Here is a 17,432-nt window from a genome sequence, read left to right as displayed (position 1 = left end):
ATTTGTTAGGGTGGATGAATACTTCTTGTTTATAATGCCAAGTGAGCCCAACCAAGAAGTGAAATATCATCGAACCGACTAGTCTTGAAGCATTTATACACAAGTAGTTCCTCGATCGTCCGAAGACTTGCTGTTTGGCTATTTCGACGTCATCAGTATTCTTCACTATAATTTAAAATATAATTTTGCAAAGGTAACAACTATTAATTTTTAAGAACAACTTTTTTTTGGGCATATTTCAATTGGTAATATTTTAGGTTGTGGCATGAGTGTAATTCGCTGATGTATGGTTGTTTCTGCTAAATAACATGAACTTTCTTAAATTATATTGGTAACATCAGTTTTATAACCTATGTCACTTGCTTTTTGTATTCACCTATATAGGATCAAATTAGTGAGTTGGCTATAATACAGGGAGTTGGCATAAATTTGGATAGAATAGATACTATTTGAGAGTGGGTTAGTGATTTGTTAAGGATATCTACATAATGTATTTAGGGTTGTAAGTTAGGATTTTGGTTTTGGAGAAAATGTTTTTGGAGGCAATCGACTTCATAGATTTTGCTTCAGCATTTTAGTCAGATAAACTTCCTATTGTCTTCTTCCAATACCCTTTACATTCATGAATATAGTTTTGATTGAGAGATCCATTTCTGAATACGTGTACGAGGCCGTTTGTTCAATGGCGGAGTCAATGGGACTTGTTCTTCAACCTCTTCTTCGTCTTCTTCCTCTTCCTCTTCCTCTTCCTCAACTTGTTTTTCCACCACACTTTGTTCTTCCACCTCCACATGTTGTACAACATCCGCCATCACGTGCTCCGGAGAGTAAAACGACATTTCGCGGGCAAACACAAGGTGATCAATCCCACTCATGCGGCCGGCATCCATGTCCTCCACGTCAAGCCCATCACTAACCTTCTTCGGATTCAAAGTGGAGGTTGAAGGAATGTCCTCCAAGTCCATATCTACATTGCCCATCTCCACATCATCTTCATTTGGATTCTTTCTCTCAGTCACATCCTTCCCCTTATTTGGACTCTGTCTCTCATTGGAGGCCTTCCTCTTGGATGGATTCCGTGTGCATGTTTCAGGAACATCACCCATCAAGGCGGCATCCAAGACTTCAAGTTGTTGCATTTGTACAAGAAAATATTTCTTCAAATCATGATATGCAGCAATTGCGTGCTGCACATAAGGTTAAAGACTAAACGTTATAAATATAAATGACATAAATGGTTCAATTGTATATCGGCAACCAAATTAAGTTCTCACCGGATGCCGAAGACGAGGCTCAGGGAATTGCCCAGAAATAGGATCTACCAACTCCAAATTCTCCTCCTTTGCAATTCGTTCTTTTATTAGTTTCGTCGTCCATGACTGAATCATGGGATCACCTTCACTCCCAACCTTCATACCCATTGGCTGTTTGTCAAAATATATAAGCTGCAACAAAAAAATATTATGAGTCACAATACAGTACACACGAGTTTTATAGCAAATGATTGAAAGGTAAAGAAAACGTTGATGTACTTACCATTAGGAGTAACACACAACCACCAACGCCAAAGGCATCCTTCTTATTCTTACTATCAGCAACCTTGGCACTTCTCTTTTTGTACTTGGATATTTCTTTCACCAACCAATCAAACACAAATTCTGCCCATGCATATGTAGGAGTTTGCGATAAATCGTGCACTGCCGGGTAAAATCTTGTGGCGGCCACATCCTTCGTGGTTGGACACAACAAGCAAGACAACACGAAAAGAACGTACGAAGTTTGAAACTTCACGTCAAAAATCCCAGTCTTGAATACTTGTTGCATCATTGCAAATGTGACTCCCCTCTTCAACGGTTTCTTTTCTTTCCCAAACATCTTCCTAATGTGTTCAAAGTGGTTGTCTTCACAATCCGTCGGAACTGCTATCGTTCCACAAGAAAGCCCTAATGCCCTTCGAACATCATCTGGAGTGATTGTATAAATCCTCACCCTCCCAAACTCCAAACTCTTGGTGGCAGGGTTAAAATGGTTAACCAACCGACTTATAAATTCACGGTTCAGCAATCGACACTTCAGTTTAAGCATTGAACCAAAACCGACTCTTTCAACAGCATCTTTTTGTTCTTTGGTCAATGCCTCGTTTACTTTCACCAACTTCAAGGGCGAGCACCGACTCCGAAATACCGGCTGCACATATAGAGAGTTTAAGATTTAATACAACCCATCATTGTTACACACATGATACGTTAACATAATGATTAACTATATCAAAAACAACAAATACAAAACCATACCGGCGCATTTTTCTTTTTTTCCTTCAGAACATTCTTGTTAATGCGGACCTTTCTTTCTTTGGCCATGTCCACGAATGGCGCTTTTTCAGCATCAGACATCTTTTTCCACACTTCCGCAGCTAATTTGCTATACTGGATAGTGGAGACAAAAATTTGTGTTATTACGAGAGGCAACATGATTTCATAATACCATGCACTAAAGTTTAACCAATAACCATACGAACTACAACCGCATTAACTCTAACCTTTGCAATTATAAACCTTGGACCCTTATTTGCAGCTTTGGCTTTTTTCTGATAGGCGTCACTGCAGTTGGAAAGGTAGAAAATGCATTTGTTACGGTCAATACAAAATGGAAGTAAACACATTAACAAACTAACTATAATGGTCGTAGAAATACGTACAGGAAATAGAGATAAGGATTGGTGTGGGTACATTCCACTGCTGACTTAGACCCTTCTACTCCTGCCTTGGACCCTTTTACAATTCGCGGTCGCTTCTTTCCAGTTGTCATCCTTCATTTAGCACAAAAATAAGAAAACTTTAATCATTCATAATGGTCTATGAGCAACCAGGACTACATTAAAAATGTACTCTTTCAGTATCTCAATCAAGAATTGAACATTACAATCATTAACCCATAAGTTTGAAGCCAAGCCAAACAGAATTAGCAAGCCTTCTATCTTTTATGTCTTATCCTAATCACAGATGATCAATGTGAGCTCTATCATAATTTAATGCACGTTCACCAACATGCACAAAAGTTCAAAAAGTCAAATATACACATTGACACAATTTATCTTAATTAGATTATTCATCCAAAAATAGCAAGGTAGCTGAGAATAGAAGCACAAGGGAGAAAATTAAATTTCCAGCTCTAAATCCAAATTTGTTGAATTATTGATCATACAATGCATTTAATCTAATGCAGGAAGGAAAACACTAAATCTAGGTGGAGCCTGGAACTGATTCTCTACACAAGTCACCAGCTTACTTGCAATTAAATAGTTTCAAGTGTCAACAACCAATATCAAGGACCAATAGCTACACTTAAGTGTACTAAGATTGTTAAAAAACCTAAAATTGAATTGAAGAATGAGCAAACAGGATTAAGTACTCACTTCTATGCAAAAGTAACACCAGATCCTCAAGGTGCTTAATCCTTATGAGTTCCTACGTTGTTTCAAAGGAGCTACCGAGCAAAGAAACAGCCATGTGCGCTCCATATCATATCTCCTTTTATTGAGCCTTGCTTGCCAAAACAAAAATCTTGGCTTTAGGTGTCAAATGTGAGCTCATTCACAAACAGTTTCAGCATCCATGTATGGACAAGAAAAGAACTCAACCGATCCATCATCAGTCATCACCATGTGGGTGAAACAGGACAAGCGAAAAATGAACATTGACTAGCAAAAGTTAATTATCATGTGCAAAAATATCTTTGCTTCACTTTTAACAAATAAATTCAGCCTTTACTTGCTGAATACATAATAAATCTTTGAAGTACCCGAACACACTGAAAATTCCAAAACAGTGTAAACCACAGAGAGAAACTAGGATTTTAGGACAAGATAAGAGTACATTGGATCTCCTGATGATTATTACCATACCCTATCTTACTCTACATGACCATGTGAAAGGAGTAGATGGAACAATCAAAAGATGTGTTCTAATATACAGAGCGAATTGATACAAGCAAAATCACAATGTTTAGTGATGTGAACAATTATTTTCTGATAATCATAAAGCTAAGAAATCCAGGGAAAGTTAAATAACTAGCATTCCCTCAAATACTTGGAAGAAAGCCGAAGCTCTGAACCTTAGGATGTATTTCTGACAATTAGAAAGCTAACAAAATTTGGAAATCTGAAACTCAAGGTCCTTAACAAATAAGAAATGTTTCCTGAAAAATTCTTTCATTTCCTTTCCAACCAACTCATTCAAACTCAGGCAGAAATACGACAGCTACACTGAATTCAAGCCTCCTTTTTCTGGACCATGTTTTTGCTATTGAGCATCGTGTAATGGGGTCATGGAGGGCAAAGAGAGAGAGTGGAAGATTTGGACTATTCAACAAACTTGTAAATAAAAGGCTTATGCGATGTAACGATCCACATGGATTAATGGAGAGGATGGAGAGTCCTCTTCTTCCCTTTTAATGCATCGATCCCAACTTCAGGAAACAAGAAAAAGACACAGAAAAAACAAAAGTTATTCACACAGAAACAGTAAAAGACCAGTCACCGGACTCACCACCTTTCTTTAGGCCTACACGAGAGTAGTTACTGTTGAGATGGTTTTTGAAAAGCCAGAGCCTGTTATTGGAAAACAAAGGATGCATAAAGATCGCTACCAGCGAACATGCAAGTTATCCCGGAACCAGCACGTGCAAGAGATCTGGATGCTGTACTCTAGTAGTAGAAATATAATCAATCGACTGGGAAAGCTCAAAGCTGAACTCAAGTTCATAGTAAAGTCCAACATCATATGAATGAAAATGTTATCAGGATTCAGGAGATTAGGATGAGACCAGCATTAAAAATCTTTATGGCCTATGGGATCAGATTAATGGATTTGCTCTCAAGGCCGCACTTCAGATAGGAATTATTTGGTTGGCAGTCTACTGTAGTTTCATTTGTCTTAGTTACTTAAGATCGGCATCGGTGACTAACGATTGAGCAGAACTTAACCGACTTGAATGTCAAATGGAAATGGTGCATGCATAGAGGCATAACAAGGAAAGGCCCCATCTCTCCTATTCTTATTCACTGATATCCTATCGTTTTCTAGCAATATAAGGTTTGTTGCTAAAGGAGGAAAGAAAGTAACAAAACAATGTTCATATTGCTTTGCTAACCTCTCAAACTCTAGGCCAATGGGCTCTAATCCAGTTGGCATCTCTTGGTCCTCCCCATGTGGGAGGCCAGGGTTTGAGCTCCGTCGTGGGAGTTTGAGATTCAAGGCTATCCATAGGCTCTGTTTCCCATTGTGGACTAACCTACTAACTCCCCGCTAATCCCAGCTGACGTATACAAAAATTGAAAAAAAAAACCTCTCAAACTCAGATTAAGTTTCAAATGACTGAGTTTCGAAATCACGATCTTCATCCATTTGAAGTCGTTACAGAAGCCGATCCTTCACATGATTGGTGCCATGGAAACGACATACGAGCAAATAAATACAGAAAAATTAGCATTACGATTGACACAATCACAAAATTGGCAGAAATGATTCATTGTTACTTTTGCTACTTCAAAAGTAACAATGACTCTACGACCCCTTTTGGGAAGCAGCAAACAGAGATTATGCATACTCTTAAGTGTTGGTACAGGAATTCCATACAAACATAGATGCAAGCAATGCCTCTAGAAGGGGATGTTGTCTACCATGGGCCAATGAAACTGGCATGCTGAAGCTAATTCCCATTTCCTTTTTGGCATCCCTAAGGTTGTAATCTATGGAGCACGGGTACCGGTACGTGGTACGGGTACGGGTACGGAAAATGGAAAAATCCAAAAAAGTAGGGTACGGGTACGGCGGGGGTACGGCATATTTATTTATTATTATTTTTTATAATTTTAATATGCTTGAGTTTGTATGTATAATGTATAGCTCATGTATAATCACATCATTATATTAGTTATAAAAAATTTATATATTTCTTAATAAAATACAAATTTAAAAGAGACCAGGGGTCGAAGTGCAAACTTTCATATATTTAGGGACCATATTGTTGCATATGATAAGGTATAAGGACTGGAGTGTAATAACCCTTTAAATATACGTATGAACCTAGGGCTCACAACTTCCCACATCGTCTCTGACTCTCTCGCCGTCGACTCTCTCTCTCTGACTCTCTAGCCGTCGATCATCATCATCGTCCGACGTCTCTCTCTCTCGTCGCCATCGATCATCGTCTCTCTTCTCCGTCCGACGTCTCTCTCTCGCAGTAGCAGTGGATCAACAGGTTTCTCCCTTTCTCTCTCTTCTTCTTCTTCTTCTTCGATCTTTCTTCTTCTTCATCTGCTTCTTCTTCTTCTTTGCGTACCCATCAGAGTATTCGCGTACCCATGCCGTACCCTAAACATACGAACGTACCCGGTTCGTTTCCGGCGTACCCGGCCCGTACCCGTACCAAGTACGTGTACGCCATTGTTTCTGGCGTACCGGTGCTTCATAGGTTGTAATTCTTGTCATTGATACAACAGTTTGCTTGGCCACAACTATCAAGCCATAATTGTGTCACTATTAGTTTACCAAGAGCAATGGATTCCAACATATCCCTGTTTGCCCAAATCTATCAGCTATAAATTGTGTAGCATTTGAACAACATGATGCTACAGAGCTACCTAGTCGTGCCAAAATCTGTGAAGAAAAAATAACTTCAGTGAGGAAAAATCTAAAGCTGACATTTTGCCAATTTGGGAGCAGAAAAGTGACAGAAGAAAAAAGATGGGAAAGCTTTTTTTTCTGTTTAATTCTATCATAATCCAAGTTTTTGTTGAACAAGGCACGGACGTTTGCCATGCCTCTTCGTCGTCTCAAATCTTTTGATCTAACATATGGTAGTGATTCAAAAACCCTAAGCTAATAAGCTCTTTCATTAGGAGGAATCTGGAAAGCTGTCTAGTTAACATTATTACCAAAAGGTTCAGTACTTCGATTCTAGTTGGCTTCATTGCCAATCTGGAAAGCTCACCTTTTGTTCAAGCTCTCGACTTCTTCGTCGGTGACCTGTCCTCCAAACACCAGCTTACTGATCCAATCCGACGGCTGCCAGCCATTATCCCACACAAAAACACAAAATAATCAACAAAATATAAGAACACAAACACGTTTTTGATACCCGAAAAAACAATACCATACAATGGCAATATCACAAACTGCACGTTATTAATCCTTATAACTATGTCTGGAGTATCGTTCAACGTGATTGATCAACAAATTTTCGATAGTATACCCAAATTTTATTTTTTAACATGATGTTTAATCATGTGACTGTCATTAAAATAAAATCTAACAACATTTAATATCCTAAACCTAGAAAGCGTAACTAAGCCCCAGTCTAGCATGGCATAAAACTACATCGCACTACATGAACACACACAGAGAAAAAAGCTAAAGAAATCATAAAGATATGGGCGAGGTAACATAAAGAATATATAATACATACTCATGGACATAGAGGAAACTTGTAGTTTTAATTAACTACGTTGTATGCTGATGGCATCTCGTCTTGGTAGGTAAACCTTGACAACAAAAATTAAGTAACTAATGCATGCCTACGCCTTCCTGGACATGTAAGGGATTCCAACTTTTCCCAATTTTTTCTCATCAAAACAATGTGCTGGGTAAGTGTAATATCCAACACGAGGCCTATGAAACTCCTTTTAGGAAACAACTGTGCAGCATACTAATTTAAGGCACGTCCATGGTGCGTTCCATAATTGTCATATTTATCCTCTTTTCCATTTCATCTAGCACATCAAACCTGATTATAGAAACCACCGAGAAGACAAAATACCAAGAGTATTATAGCAGTAAAAATTACACATAAAGCAGGAGAAAACGTGAAAACTAATGTGGGGGGGGTTGGTGTTTAAGGACCCTAAACCTTTTGTAGGTGGTGAGTGAACTCACACAGTTACCCGCACCTATCAACCAAATTACGAGAAGACATGAAGAACTATAGATGCTTTCAGCTAGTTAAAAAGATACAAAAAAGAGCAAATAGCCAAATATACCAAAAAATTGACGAGAGAGATAGAGGAGAGGAGAGAGAAATGGAGGTGCGGGCGTTGGAGCGAGGAGCGGAGGCGGGTGTGTCGGCAAGGGTATTCCGGACTAGACGAGCAGATCTACCGTGGAAGTGTGAGGCTTTCTCACTGCAGATGAAGTGCGTTCGTACTGAGCAATTCTTCAGACGATGGAGAACACAGAGGAGATGAAGGGGGAGCAAACCCTAGGGAGGATGAGATGACGTGTTAGTTCTTCTGGAGCACAGACAGATTTGAAATGGTTTAGGGGTTTACTTCAGTTGGGGAGTGGGAAGGGGGAAAACACGAAATTGGGAGTGGGAGACACCAACAACGTCGTCTTGAAAGGGAGAGGTAATTTTGTCCATATTTGTTTTGATTCCCATGTCTTTTGAATTACTTTTCTCCTTCCCATCACTTAGGAATTCCAAAAAAGTGGTCCATGACCTGGGCAATACTTGCCCCTCTTTCCACTGTTCCGTGATTTCCCCCATATTTTTCCACCCGATGGGCATACAAAGTCAGAAGAAACAACAGCAAAAAGAAGCAAAATCAACAGCAACTAGGAAGCTCAGTAGACCCCAACGCTTTTGGCACTTCCCCAACCCAAACAAGATGCTTAACTTCAATCTACCGCCATTTTAGCAAGATTACGAGCCGAGTATTAGCTCTCAATGCATTTCAAATTTGTAACATCACCAAGACTACCAATATAAGCAATTCTGAGAGGCCGTTCCAGAGTAGGTTCTTTTTAGAAAAGTACTTTTTTTGGTCATGAACAGCACAAAAAAGGAACATCCGTTCCACTTCACCCTGCAAAGTTCTTCTTTTTTGAGAAGGTAAGTGTTGTAATGACCATATTGTCCTTCCACTTCACCCTAGGTTGGGTTGCTGAATGCTGACAAAATGGGGGAAGGGTAGTATTGTCATTTCACGCAGGAGTATTGTCAAACATTCTTAAAAAATAGGAAGTTTCACAAATCTGGAACAAGCCTTGTTTTTAGACAAAAAAATATGTACTTTTTCCAAAACTGGAACGGTTACTCAATTATGGGAATCACACCTCGTCATTCTCAGTTTCTGAAAACATGTGACACACCATCATAGTTATTGCTTGTATGAGATGTTGCATACAAAAGTTATAATGTGCCATAACGACCAAAAAATTCATGACACAAGGTATTTATAAACCGAAGGTCTATAAGCTTCTAAATAAGCAATTCAATAAACAAGCACTGTATTAATGGTGCACAATCAACGAAAGGTAACATGGAATACGAACAGGTCGGCAACAGGATACAAAATGTAAATGATTGCCTGCTTATTGCCCTCGGGCACAAGAACTAACTTGTAGCACCACTAATAGGACTTTTACCCACCATCATCCGTATTCTACCGAAAATTAAAATTTCATAGAGTAAAGAAATCACAAAAAGGTAATCAAATAACGAAAATAAGCTTATCTTAAGACTCTTAAGGATACTCTTAAGGTCTAGTATAAGGTCCACAACGGAGGTTGTAAATGAGTGATGACGTCAAAATGCAACAAAACCAATGTTCTAAAACGCGCTAGGCAGGCGACGACCACCTTCAAGCTTCGAGACCTATTAATCAACCATTAATCGCCTTTTAGCAATTAGTCAGTTTTTGTTTTTTTTGTTTTTTTTTTAATATTCTGCAACCTCCCTACCATTATTAATCACAGATTTCCTAGTTGATGTGATATATCTTCTCTCCTAAAAAATTTTCTAGTTCTCTTTCACTATCGAATACTCAATGTAAACACTTCTGAATGTTAACAGTTCTCTGCAATTCAAAGAAAGAGACATAGAGAGTGGACTATTCAGTCGGTGAGTGTACTGACTTTTGATATATTTATTATTGGGGTGTATATTAGTTTAATTATATTACTAGTTAGTGGTGTGCATATTATATACTATACTAGTTAGGGGAGTGTATATTGTATATTATATATTATATACACCAGTATAGTATATACTGAGATACCAGACGAGAGTGAGAGATAGTGAGAGAGAGAGAGAGAGAGAGAGAGAGAGAGAGACTTCTGGACCTAGTGTATGCATGAGAGAGAGAGAGAGATACTAAGATACCAGACGAGAGAGAGAGAGAGAGAGAGAGAGAGAGAGAGAGAGAGAGAGAGAATTTACAGCAGTGAGGCGGCGAGGACGACCGGAGATGACGACCGGCGATGACAGACGGCGATGAAAGACGGCGATGACAAGCGGAGAGCGAGAGACCAGACGATCGTGTTTTAGGGTTCCGAATCTTCCGATCGTGTTTTACTCTGGTGTTACTCTGCTCTGAGATGCCAGACGATCGTATATCTCGAAGCCCTTAAACCGGTACTAGTGAGTAAAATTGCATAACAAGCCCTTCAACTTCATTACCCCAACAGTTACACTCCTTGAATTTTTTAAATTACAGCTTTATCCTGTTTAATTGCGGAATAGACGCCTAATCGCCGATTAATCGACTAATCGCCGCCAAACCTCGATTAATCTCCAGACCGTCTAATTCAAAAGCCCAGGCATTAATCTGATCGGAGAGGCCATAAATCCGATTAATCGGTGATTAAAACCGATTTTTAGAACACTGAACAAAACCCCAAAACTCGAAATTGAATCCTAAGACTACTCCGTGGCATTATGACCATACTCTTTTCTCTACTTAGAAATAGGCGATTGGACCACCTCAAAGTCCACAGAGATGTAGGCTTCCAGGGGTTCAACTTTGACGAAGATCCGCCTCAGTCGGAGTTCGTATGATGAAGATATAGTTGTTTGAAGTTTGTGGATTATGGAAAAATTTCTAGTGTCACACTCATTTTCACACCCAAACACATACCCACACTCACATGAGTGGTGGGCTCCATACACACACAGACACACTAGAGTGTGTAGTGTGTGTGGAACCCACCACTCATGTGAATGGTGGGTGTATGTTTGGGTGTGAAAATGGATGTGGTACTAGCACCACTCAAAAAGTAATGGCACCTAACTCATGCCTAGAGCGCCAAAAAACAGTATGCAGCTCTAATATTCGCCCAACGCGTGGCTGCCCACGTTGGAAGAAATTTCTGCAATTCCACAAAAAAATGTCCAGTCACAATTTAAGCCTAGAATTTCTTGGGATCAGGGGGTCTAGTGGCGGCGATCGCAATGACAAGAATTTTAGAAAATACAATTATTATATGTAAAAAAAAAAAATTATGCCCAACTTATATAGTCTCGCCACCACTAGATTTTTTTAGTATACATTCCGCCACTACTAGAGTAAAATCCTGGTTCCATTCTTGCGCATGAGGCAACTCCTCCAATCATTCCACCTAAATGTTATATGTATGAATATGCTAGACAGACTTAGCTTTGAAGGATTCAAGCTCAAAACTCATCAATGGATTACAAAGCTCATACTTCCAATTACTATAAAAGAAAACAAAAAACCAAATAGAGCACAAGGATTAAGTAAGAATTAGACATGCATGGCCTATTAGTTCTCATCGAGCTTTCGCTTCTCCGCGGGGTTGACTTGAGGTACCAAGCAGGAAACATGCTTCGGCTTAGACTAATTGGAAAGTAGTTAATGATTGCTAAAAAGCCCACTTGTTAAAAAGCTAGCAGTCAATCAAAATGTCCTCGCCAATGCATGAAACACATCACTCCTCCCACACCCCCAAAAAAGAGAATATTAACAATCCTCTTAAGTTTGTTTTTTTTGAACTTAATGTTCCACTAAATTAGAAGCACACAAAATAAACTTAGGTTAACCTATTTCCGAAACGACAATCACCTTTTGAACACCATAATGCAGTGAAAAAAAAGTAGACAAAATACTCCGTATAAGAAATTTAAATCCTTATGGATTGGCTGTTGGCTACGGTGTCATCCGTCATGCATGTTTTGTGAATTTCAAAATTTTCCTCAACCTATTCCTCCAAGTTCCGGAAATTAAAAAAAGAAACAAGTGTCACCTCAAAAACCCATCATCTCGTTAACAATGTCAAACATATCATGACGTGAAACCATATTTATGTGAATCCCTTTCACTATTAACCGGTGGTTTTACCAAAATTAGGTTAAACTTCGATAAATATGAGTAAATGAACTTATTTCTTTTTCAATTTTAAAATCAGCATTGAGTACATCACTAAGAGATCAAAAAGAACAAGAACCCATATAAAACACATCATGGATTAATAAAAATTGGGCAAGGCTAGTAAGGCATAATCGAAGGCAATTTTACCTTTACTCCCTTTAGTATGGGTACTACCACTGAACCCCACTATCAGCATCAATGTCAGGGGACACTAGGCTCTCAAAGTAGGGACAGACATGGATAGAAAAACCCGTCGAACAATTGCGAATAGTAGGATGAATAAATGTGCCATCTTTTGTGTTTTAAGGAACTAATATACAGTAAAACTTCACAATTGTTCAAAATGCACACTGGTATGGAGTAGTAAGGACCAGCCAATGGAAGAGGCACATACGGAATGACAACCAACTTGGTCCAAGACTCTCAAATATCCTATCTTTCATTACCCATACATCAGCACAATCACCGCAGGTGGCGATGTATTTTACAAAGACTAGGTTCAACTTCAATAAATATGAACTAAGGAACTTTGTTCTTTTTCGGTTTTAATATCAAGATTGAGTACATCACTACGATATTAAAAGACACAAGACCAAATATATAAACACAATGGATTGACAAGAGTAGGGGAAGGCTGGTAAGACATAATCAAACATCTAATTTTACCTTTATTCCCTTTAGTATTGCTGTTGCCACTAAACCCCAGTAACCCCATTGTCAACATCAATGTCAGGCGAGACTATGCTTTCAACCTAGGGAAAGACAGTAAAATCCTCTGAACCATTACAAATTGTAGGACAAATCGAAACTATGCTTTCAACGTAGGGAAAGACAGTAGAACCCTCTGAACCATTTCGAATTGTAGGACAAATAAATGTGCCATCTTTTGGATTGTACCAAACTAAATGTGTAAAAACATTCACTAAAACTTCACCATTCTTCAAAATGCAGACTGGGGTGGGGTAAGGAGTGCCCAATTGAGGGGTCGCATGAGGTATCACAATCATTTTGGTCCAAGACTCTCTGATACCGTATTCCTTCATCACCCATACATCAGCGTAATCATCGTAGGCACATCGTATACAGAGGCATCCATTTAAAACATCCAACAAGCTCCAAGACAAATAACCATCTCGATAATCAGGTACTGAAATCTCTCCATAAGTCTGCTTCGCCAAATCAAGAGAAACAATAACAACATTGGACTCCCTACTCACAGTCCAATGGAGGGCCCCGTTCAAATACGTCCCTTCTTCTCCGAAACCAAGACGATGAGGAAAGTCACCAATCCTCCTCCACGAATTAGTCCTTAATGTAAACACCTTCACTTCAATCTCGAGAGTATGAACATGGGAAAAGACTCCCACCACCTTGTAATCATCAACGGACTTATCGTAACCAAAACTATAACTCGGAATGTAATTGTGCATTTCAGGATTTGGCAATCCCTTGGATTTCCTAGTAGACGGGTTCCATATAAGTACATCCTGCCCAGCTCTGACGCACACTAAACCATAACAGCAACCAACAATCCATGTTCCCCAACAACGATCGTTCAAAGGGCAATCAAGCTCAACAGCAGTATCAGATTTCTCGTTCCAAATAGAGTGAAGAGAGCAGGACTTGTAATAAAAAAAAGGGGGATACGTACAGTGTAGAATGAGTCTATGGTGGGTATAATCAACGTCCATTGATGCTAAACTGAGATGGGTTTTGGCAAATACGGGCTGAGAAATCAAAGAACGCCATGATTTGGAAACACACCTGAATCGCAGCAGAGACTTGACGGGAAGCCTCGACAGTATTTCGAAGATGATTTCCGGGAGGAGATTCGGCAGTAGGAGAGGATCTACCGTGGGAAGGGTGGGGGTTTGAGAGGTGTTCTTGGGTTCTTGATGAGAGGAGCTGCTTTGGGTCGCCATAGAATATAGATGGTGCTGTGATTGCGTCCGTGTCTTGAGGGTTTAGGACCTTTCCGAGAAAGGTGCCTTTTAAGGAGCTTTGAATGGAGTATTGAGGGTAGTAGTACTATGTCCAGATGTCAAAAAATTGAGAGCCACAACTTTTATAAAATACTACTAATAACTACTCCTATCATTTAAAAAAAAGTTCATAATGAACACGATAGAAATGATTTTTACAATCTTATAAAACTAATCGAGATTTACTAAATAAAATTCATATATTCGATATGAAATTCATTGCAGATTTAAAGATTCATTATGGATTTACCAAATAAGATCCTATTTCTTTCAATTTTTTTCTCTTCCTCCCTTCAAACGAGGAATCAAACAACTGATACGAATTTTTTTTGTTTAATTTTCTCTTTCTTTCGTTTCATCTTCTTAACTTCCAAGCAAACCATGACAAGGAAATCATGGGAGAAGGAGATGTAAAAGAAAACCAAACCAAATATCCTGCTTGAAAGAAGTTTATACAGAAAATGTTGGTTGTGTTCGGTTCACATTTTAGTTTAGTTTTTCAATCATTATTCTATTTCTTTCTCCGATTATTACCCTATTTATCTAATTATTACTTTTTTATCTCTCTCTATCTCTCTTCAATCATTACCACTCTCTTCAATCATTACCTTATTTTTCTCTCTACCCACCACCATAACTAAATTCCTTACCAAACAAAGCCGGTAATAGTAGAGTTTTGAGACAATTACATTTTCACCGCCACAATTTTACACAAACTCCCAATTTCAACTCCATATTTGCGTGGTAAAAGTTACAGCCAAGGCCGCATGATACATGGAATCCTTCCCAAGTTTACGTTCTCTATTTGCCACCTCAAGCATAGAAGTTCACTACCCCTGTCCCGTCCCGTCCCGTCCCATCCCGCTAAGCCAAATAAACATTTAAAAAATAAGGATTTATTTTCAAACTTAAAAATAATAGGTTTACAAAAATAGTTTTTCAATTTTTTTGGCAGGATTTGATAGATCTCATCAAAATCGAGATCTATCAAATAATATTCATATTGCATATTTTTTAATTTCAGTATACCTATTATTTTTAAGCTTAAAAACTACAAATAAGTACTTATTTTTAAAGGGCCTCAGCGGAACACCCATTAATGACATAAAAAGGGGCTAAGCTCAAGCTCAAGCAAAATAACTTTGATAATAGTGGTCAAACTACGGTAAATAGCCAGATAAATGTCAAATATTGCCGAATGAAAACAACGATGAGAATATTCTTGTATCCCAAAAGGTTCATTTTCATGGAACTACAAACCCAGATCGCAATGTTAAAAGAAAAAAAAAAAAACTCCGATAGGGCTATAAACAAGTGTGTGTACCTGTATTAAATGTAACAGCCATGGCTTAGTCCGCGTAATACATGCAATTTCTCCCCATGGGCATTCAAAGATAGAAGAAGCAACTGCAAAAACAAAATGCTAACAGGCGCAATATTGCGCTTTCTAAGTTGGCCTTTTGTCCGGATCAACAAAAAAAAAAGTGGGCCATTTGTCCGGATCAAAATTAACAAATGCGAAAAAATATTAAATAAGGACAAAATTTTCAAATTTAAGTTAAGTTCAAGAGAACGGAGCCTTAAATATGAAGTTAAATTTAAATGTAAAAAACATATTTTAGTTGAAAATATTATTCGAGTTAACCAAATTAAATAAATAAATTAATTAATTAAATAAATAAGATAATAGAATTAAAGAATTAAAAAAAAAGAATTTAGTTAAAAGGGTGGGAGTTGGGGGCATTTTGGTCTTCTTGGGTGTGTGGGTGGGTTGGGGGGTGGGGGGGTTGGGGGTGTTGGGTGGGGGTGGTGTTGGGTGTGGGAAAAACAGCTCTCAGTACTTACATGTGTATCAGTTGTTGTGAGAGAAAATTATTTTCGGAGCAGCTGCAAACAACCTATTTACGGAGTCGTGTAATTTCAATCATCTGTTTCGGCAATCAATGGTCCGGATTTTAAAATAACTATTCACGTGAATAATTTTTTGAAATTCAGACCGTCCAAAATACTTTTGGATGACTGAGATTGAGCTCCGTTAAAATCTGTTTACAACTGCTCTGTAAACAATATTTTCTCATCAGTTGTTGGCAATAACTGATAATGATAGTACATATTTTATATTTTACCTATCTATATTTCAGCTCAATTTACACTAACAAAAATACTAAAAACTTAACGCATTTTATTAATTGGTTTCCACTAAACAATTTTTTTTTTACCAATTAAACAACTTTTTTCATTCATACCCAACAAGAACTTTTGCACTACCAGAAATAACTTGATATTTCTCAACAACTTATTTATTACCGAAAACACCTAACAACTTTTCAACCACAACAAAAAATCTATAAATATTTCACTATCGAAAACATCCCTGAATTCTTTCAATATAATTTTCAATCCGTTTGCCCCGGTGTGGAAATCTTAATTCTTTGATCATAAAGGGTCATTGTTAATATTTGTTTCTATGACTCTTATAATTAAGTATCTATTCTTTATTTGAGATCTTATAGAGCAGATACTTGACTATAAGAGCACTAGAGACAAAAACTAAATGACTTTTTAAGATAAAATAATCAAAAAAATAAGATCTTTGACCCACTTCAAACAAATTGAAAATTAGAATACTTTTTTTAAAATTATTTATATACGTATTAAAAATATGATTAATATCTGAGAGAGAGAGAAAGTAGCGTCTCAAAGAAACAGCTATAGGTTGCTTTCAAAATAGTAGTTGTGAGAGGAGTACATCAATGTGTGTAATTCAAAATAGTAGTTGTGAGAGGAGTACATTAGTTGTGAGAGGAGTACATCAATGTGGGTAATTCAAAATAGTAGTTGTGAGAGGAGTACATCAATGTGGGTAATTATAGTTTCAATCAAAGCTGTCATGTGTAGGGATGGCAATGGGGAGGGTCGGGGGTGGATACCAGTATCCCCGTCTCCGATCCCCGAGCCTAAATCTCTCCCCATCCCCGCCGGGGATTTATTTTTACCCTCCATCCCCGCCCCAAACGGGGAACGGGGATCCCCGCGGAGAAACGGGGATCCAAAGATTCCAAAACTTAAAAAAAAAGAAGAAAAAGTCACCTACCATTAGAAAATACAAACCATGAAACAAAATTAAAAAAAAAAAATCTAGGCTACCATTACAAACCAAATGCTAAGGAAAATAGCCACAGTTGGTGGTCGCATTTCATTCGATTCCACTTGAGTTGACAACGAGCGAGTTTTCCGAAGTGGTAGATTGTGTTCAAAATGAAAAAACGCATTAAGAAAAGGTG

The 17,432-nt window shown here is 38.2% G+C and overlaps 2 protein-coding genes across 2 annotated transcripts; both read right to left on the bottom strand.

Moving 5' to 3' along the window:
* Positions 1-533: 533 nt before the first annotated feature.
* LOC131318053 (uncharacterized) lies at positions 534-10,342 on the bottom strand. Its single transcript, XM_058347843.1, has 9 exons — positions 10,228-10,342; positions 10,058-10,081; positions 6,994-7,067; positions 2,699-2,809; positions 2,540-2,600; positions 2,295-2,426; positions 1,537-2,187; positions 1,275-1,445; positions 534-1,187 (listed from the first exon to the last, which is right to left on the bottom strand). The coding sequence occupies exons 4-9, from the start codon at positions 2,806-2,808 to the stop codon at positions 621-623; spliced, it is 1,692 nt and encodes a 563-aa protein (XP_058203826.1). The 5' UTR covers position 2,809; positions 6,994-7,067; positions 10,058-10,081; positions 10,228-10,342; the 3' UTR covers positions 534-620.
* Positions 10,343-10,421: 79 nt separating this feature from the next.
* Positions 10,422-14,631, bottom strand: LOC131318059 (F-box/kelch-repeat protein At3g23880-like). The gene is made up of 2 exons (XM_058347851.1): positions 12,988-14,631; positions 10,422-12,918 (listed from the first exon to the last, which is right to left on the bottom strand). Exons 1-2 carry the CDS (start codon positions 14,086-14,088, stop codon positions 12,862-12,864), a joined length of 1,158 nt encoding a protein of 385 aa, XP_058203834.1. The 5' UTR covers positions 14,089-14,631; the 3' UTR covers positions 10,422-12,861.
* Positions 14,632-17,432: the final 2,801 nt, after the last annotated feature.

The sequence above is a fragment of the Rhododendron vialii genome, chromosome 2a, assembly GCF_030253575.1.
Source record: "Rhododendron vialii isolate Sample 1 chromosome 2a, ASM3025357v1".
NCBI classification, from domain to species: Eukaryota; Viridiplantae; Streptophyta; class Magnoliopsida; order Ericales; family Ericaceae; genus Rhododendron; species Rhododendron vialii.
The sequence above is the reverse complement of the archived record's forward strand: the minus strand, read 5'-3'. Positions and strand labels throughout refer to the sequence as shown.

Bases quoted from the DNA above. Each gene is read 5' to 3' on its own strand.
- LOC131318059 (XM_058347851.1), bottom strand. From the start codon at position 14,088: ATGGCGACCCAAAGCAGCTCCTCTCATCAAGAACCCAAGAACACCTCT. The intron at 12,919-12,987 runs GTTGAAAGCATA...GTCTTTCCCTAG, and splicing joins GTTCTACTGTCTTTCCCTAC to GTTGAAAGCATAGTCTCGCC.
- LOC131318053 (XM_058347843.1), bottom strand. From the start codon at position 2,808: ATGACAACTGGAAAGAAGCGACCGCGAATTGTAAAAGGGTCCAAGGCA. The intron at 2,601-2,698 runs GTACGTATTTCT...TTCCAACTGCAG, and splicing joins AATCCTTATCTCTATTTCCT to TGACGCCTATCAGAAAAAAG. The intron at 1,188-1,274 runs GTGAGAACTTAA...CCTTATGTGCAG, and splicing joins AGCCTCGTCTTCGGCATCCG to CACGCAATTGCTGCATATCA.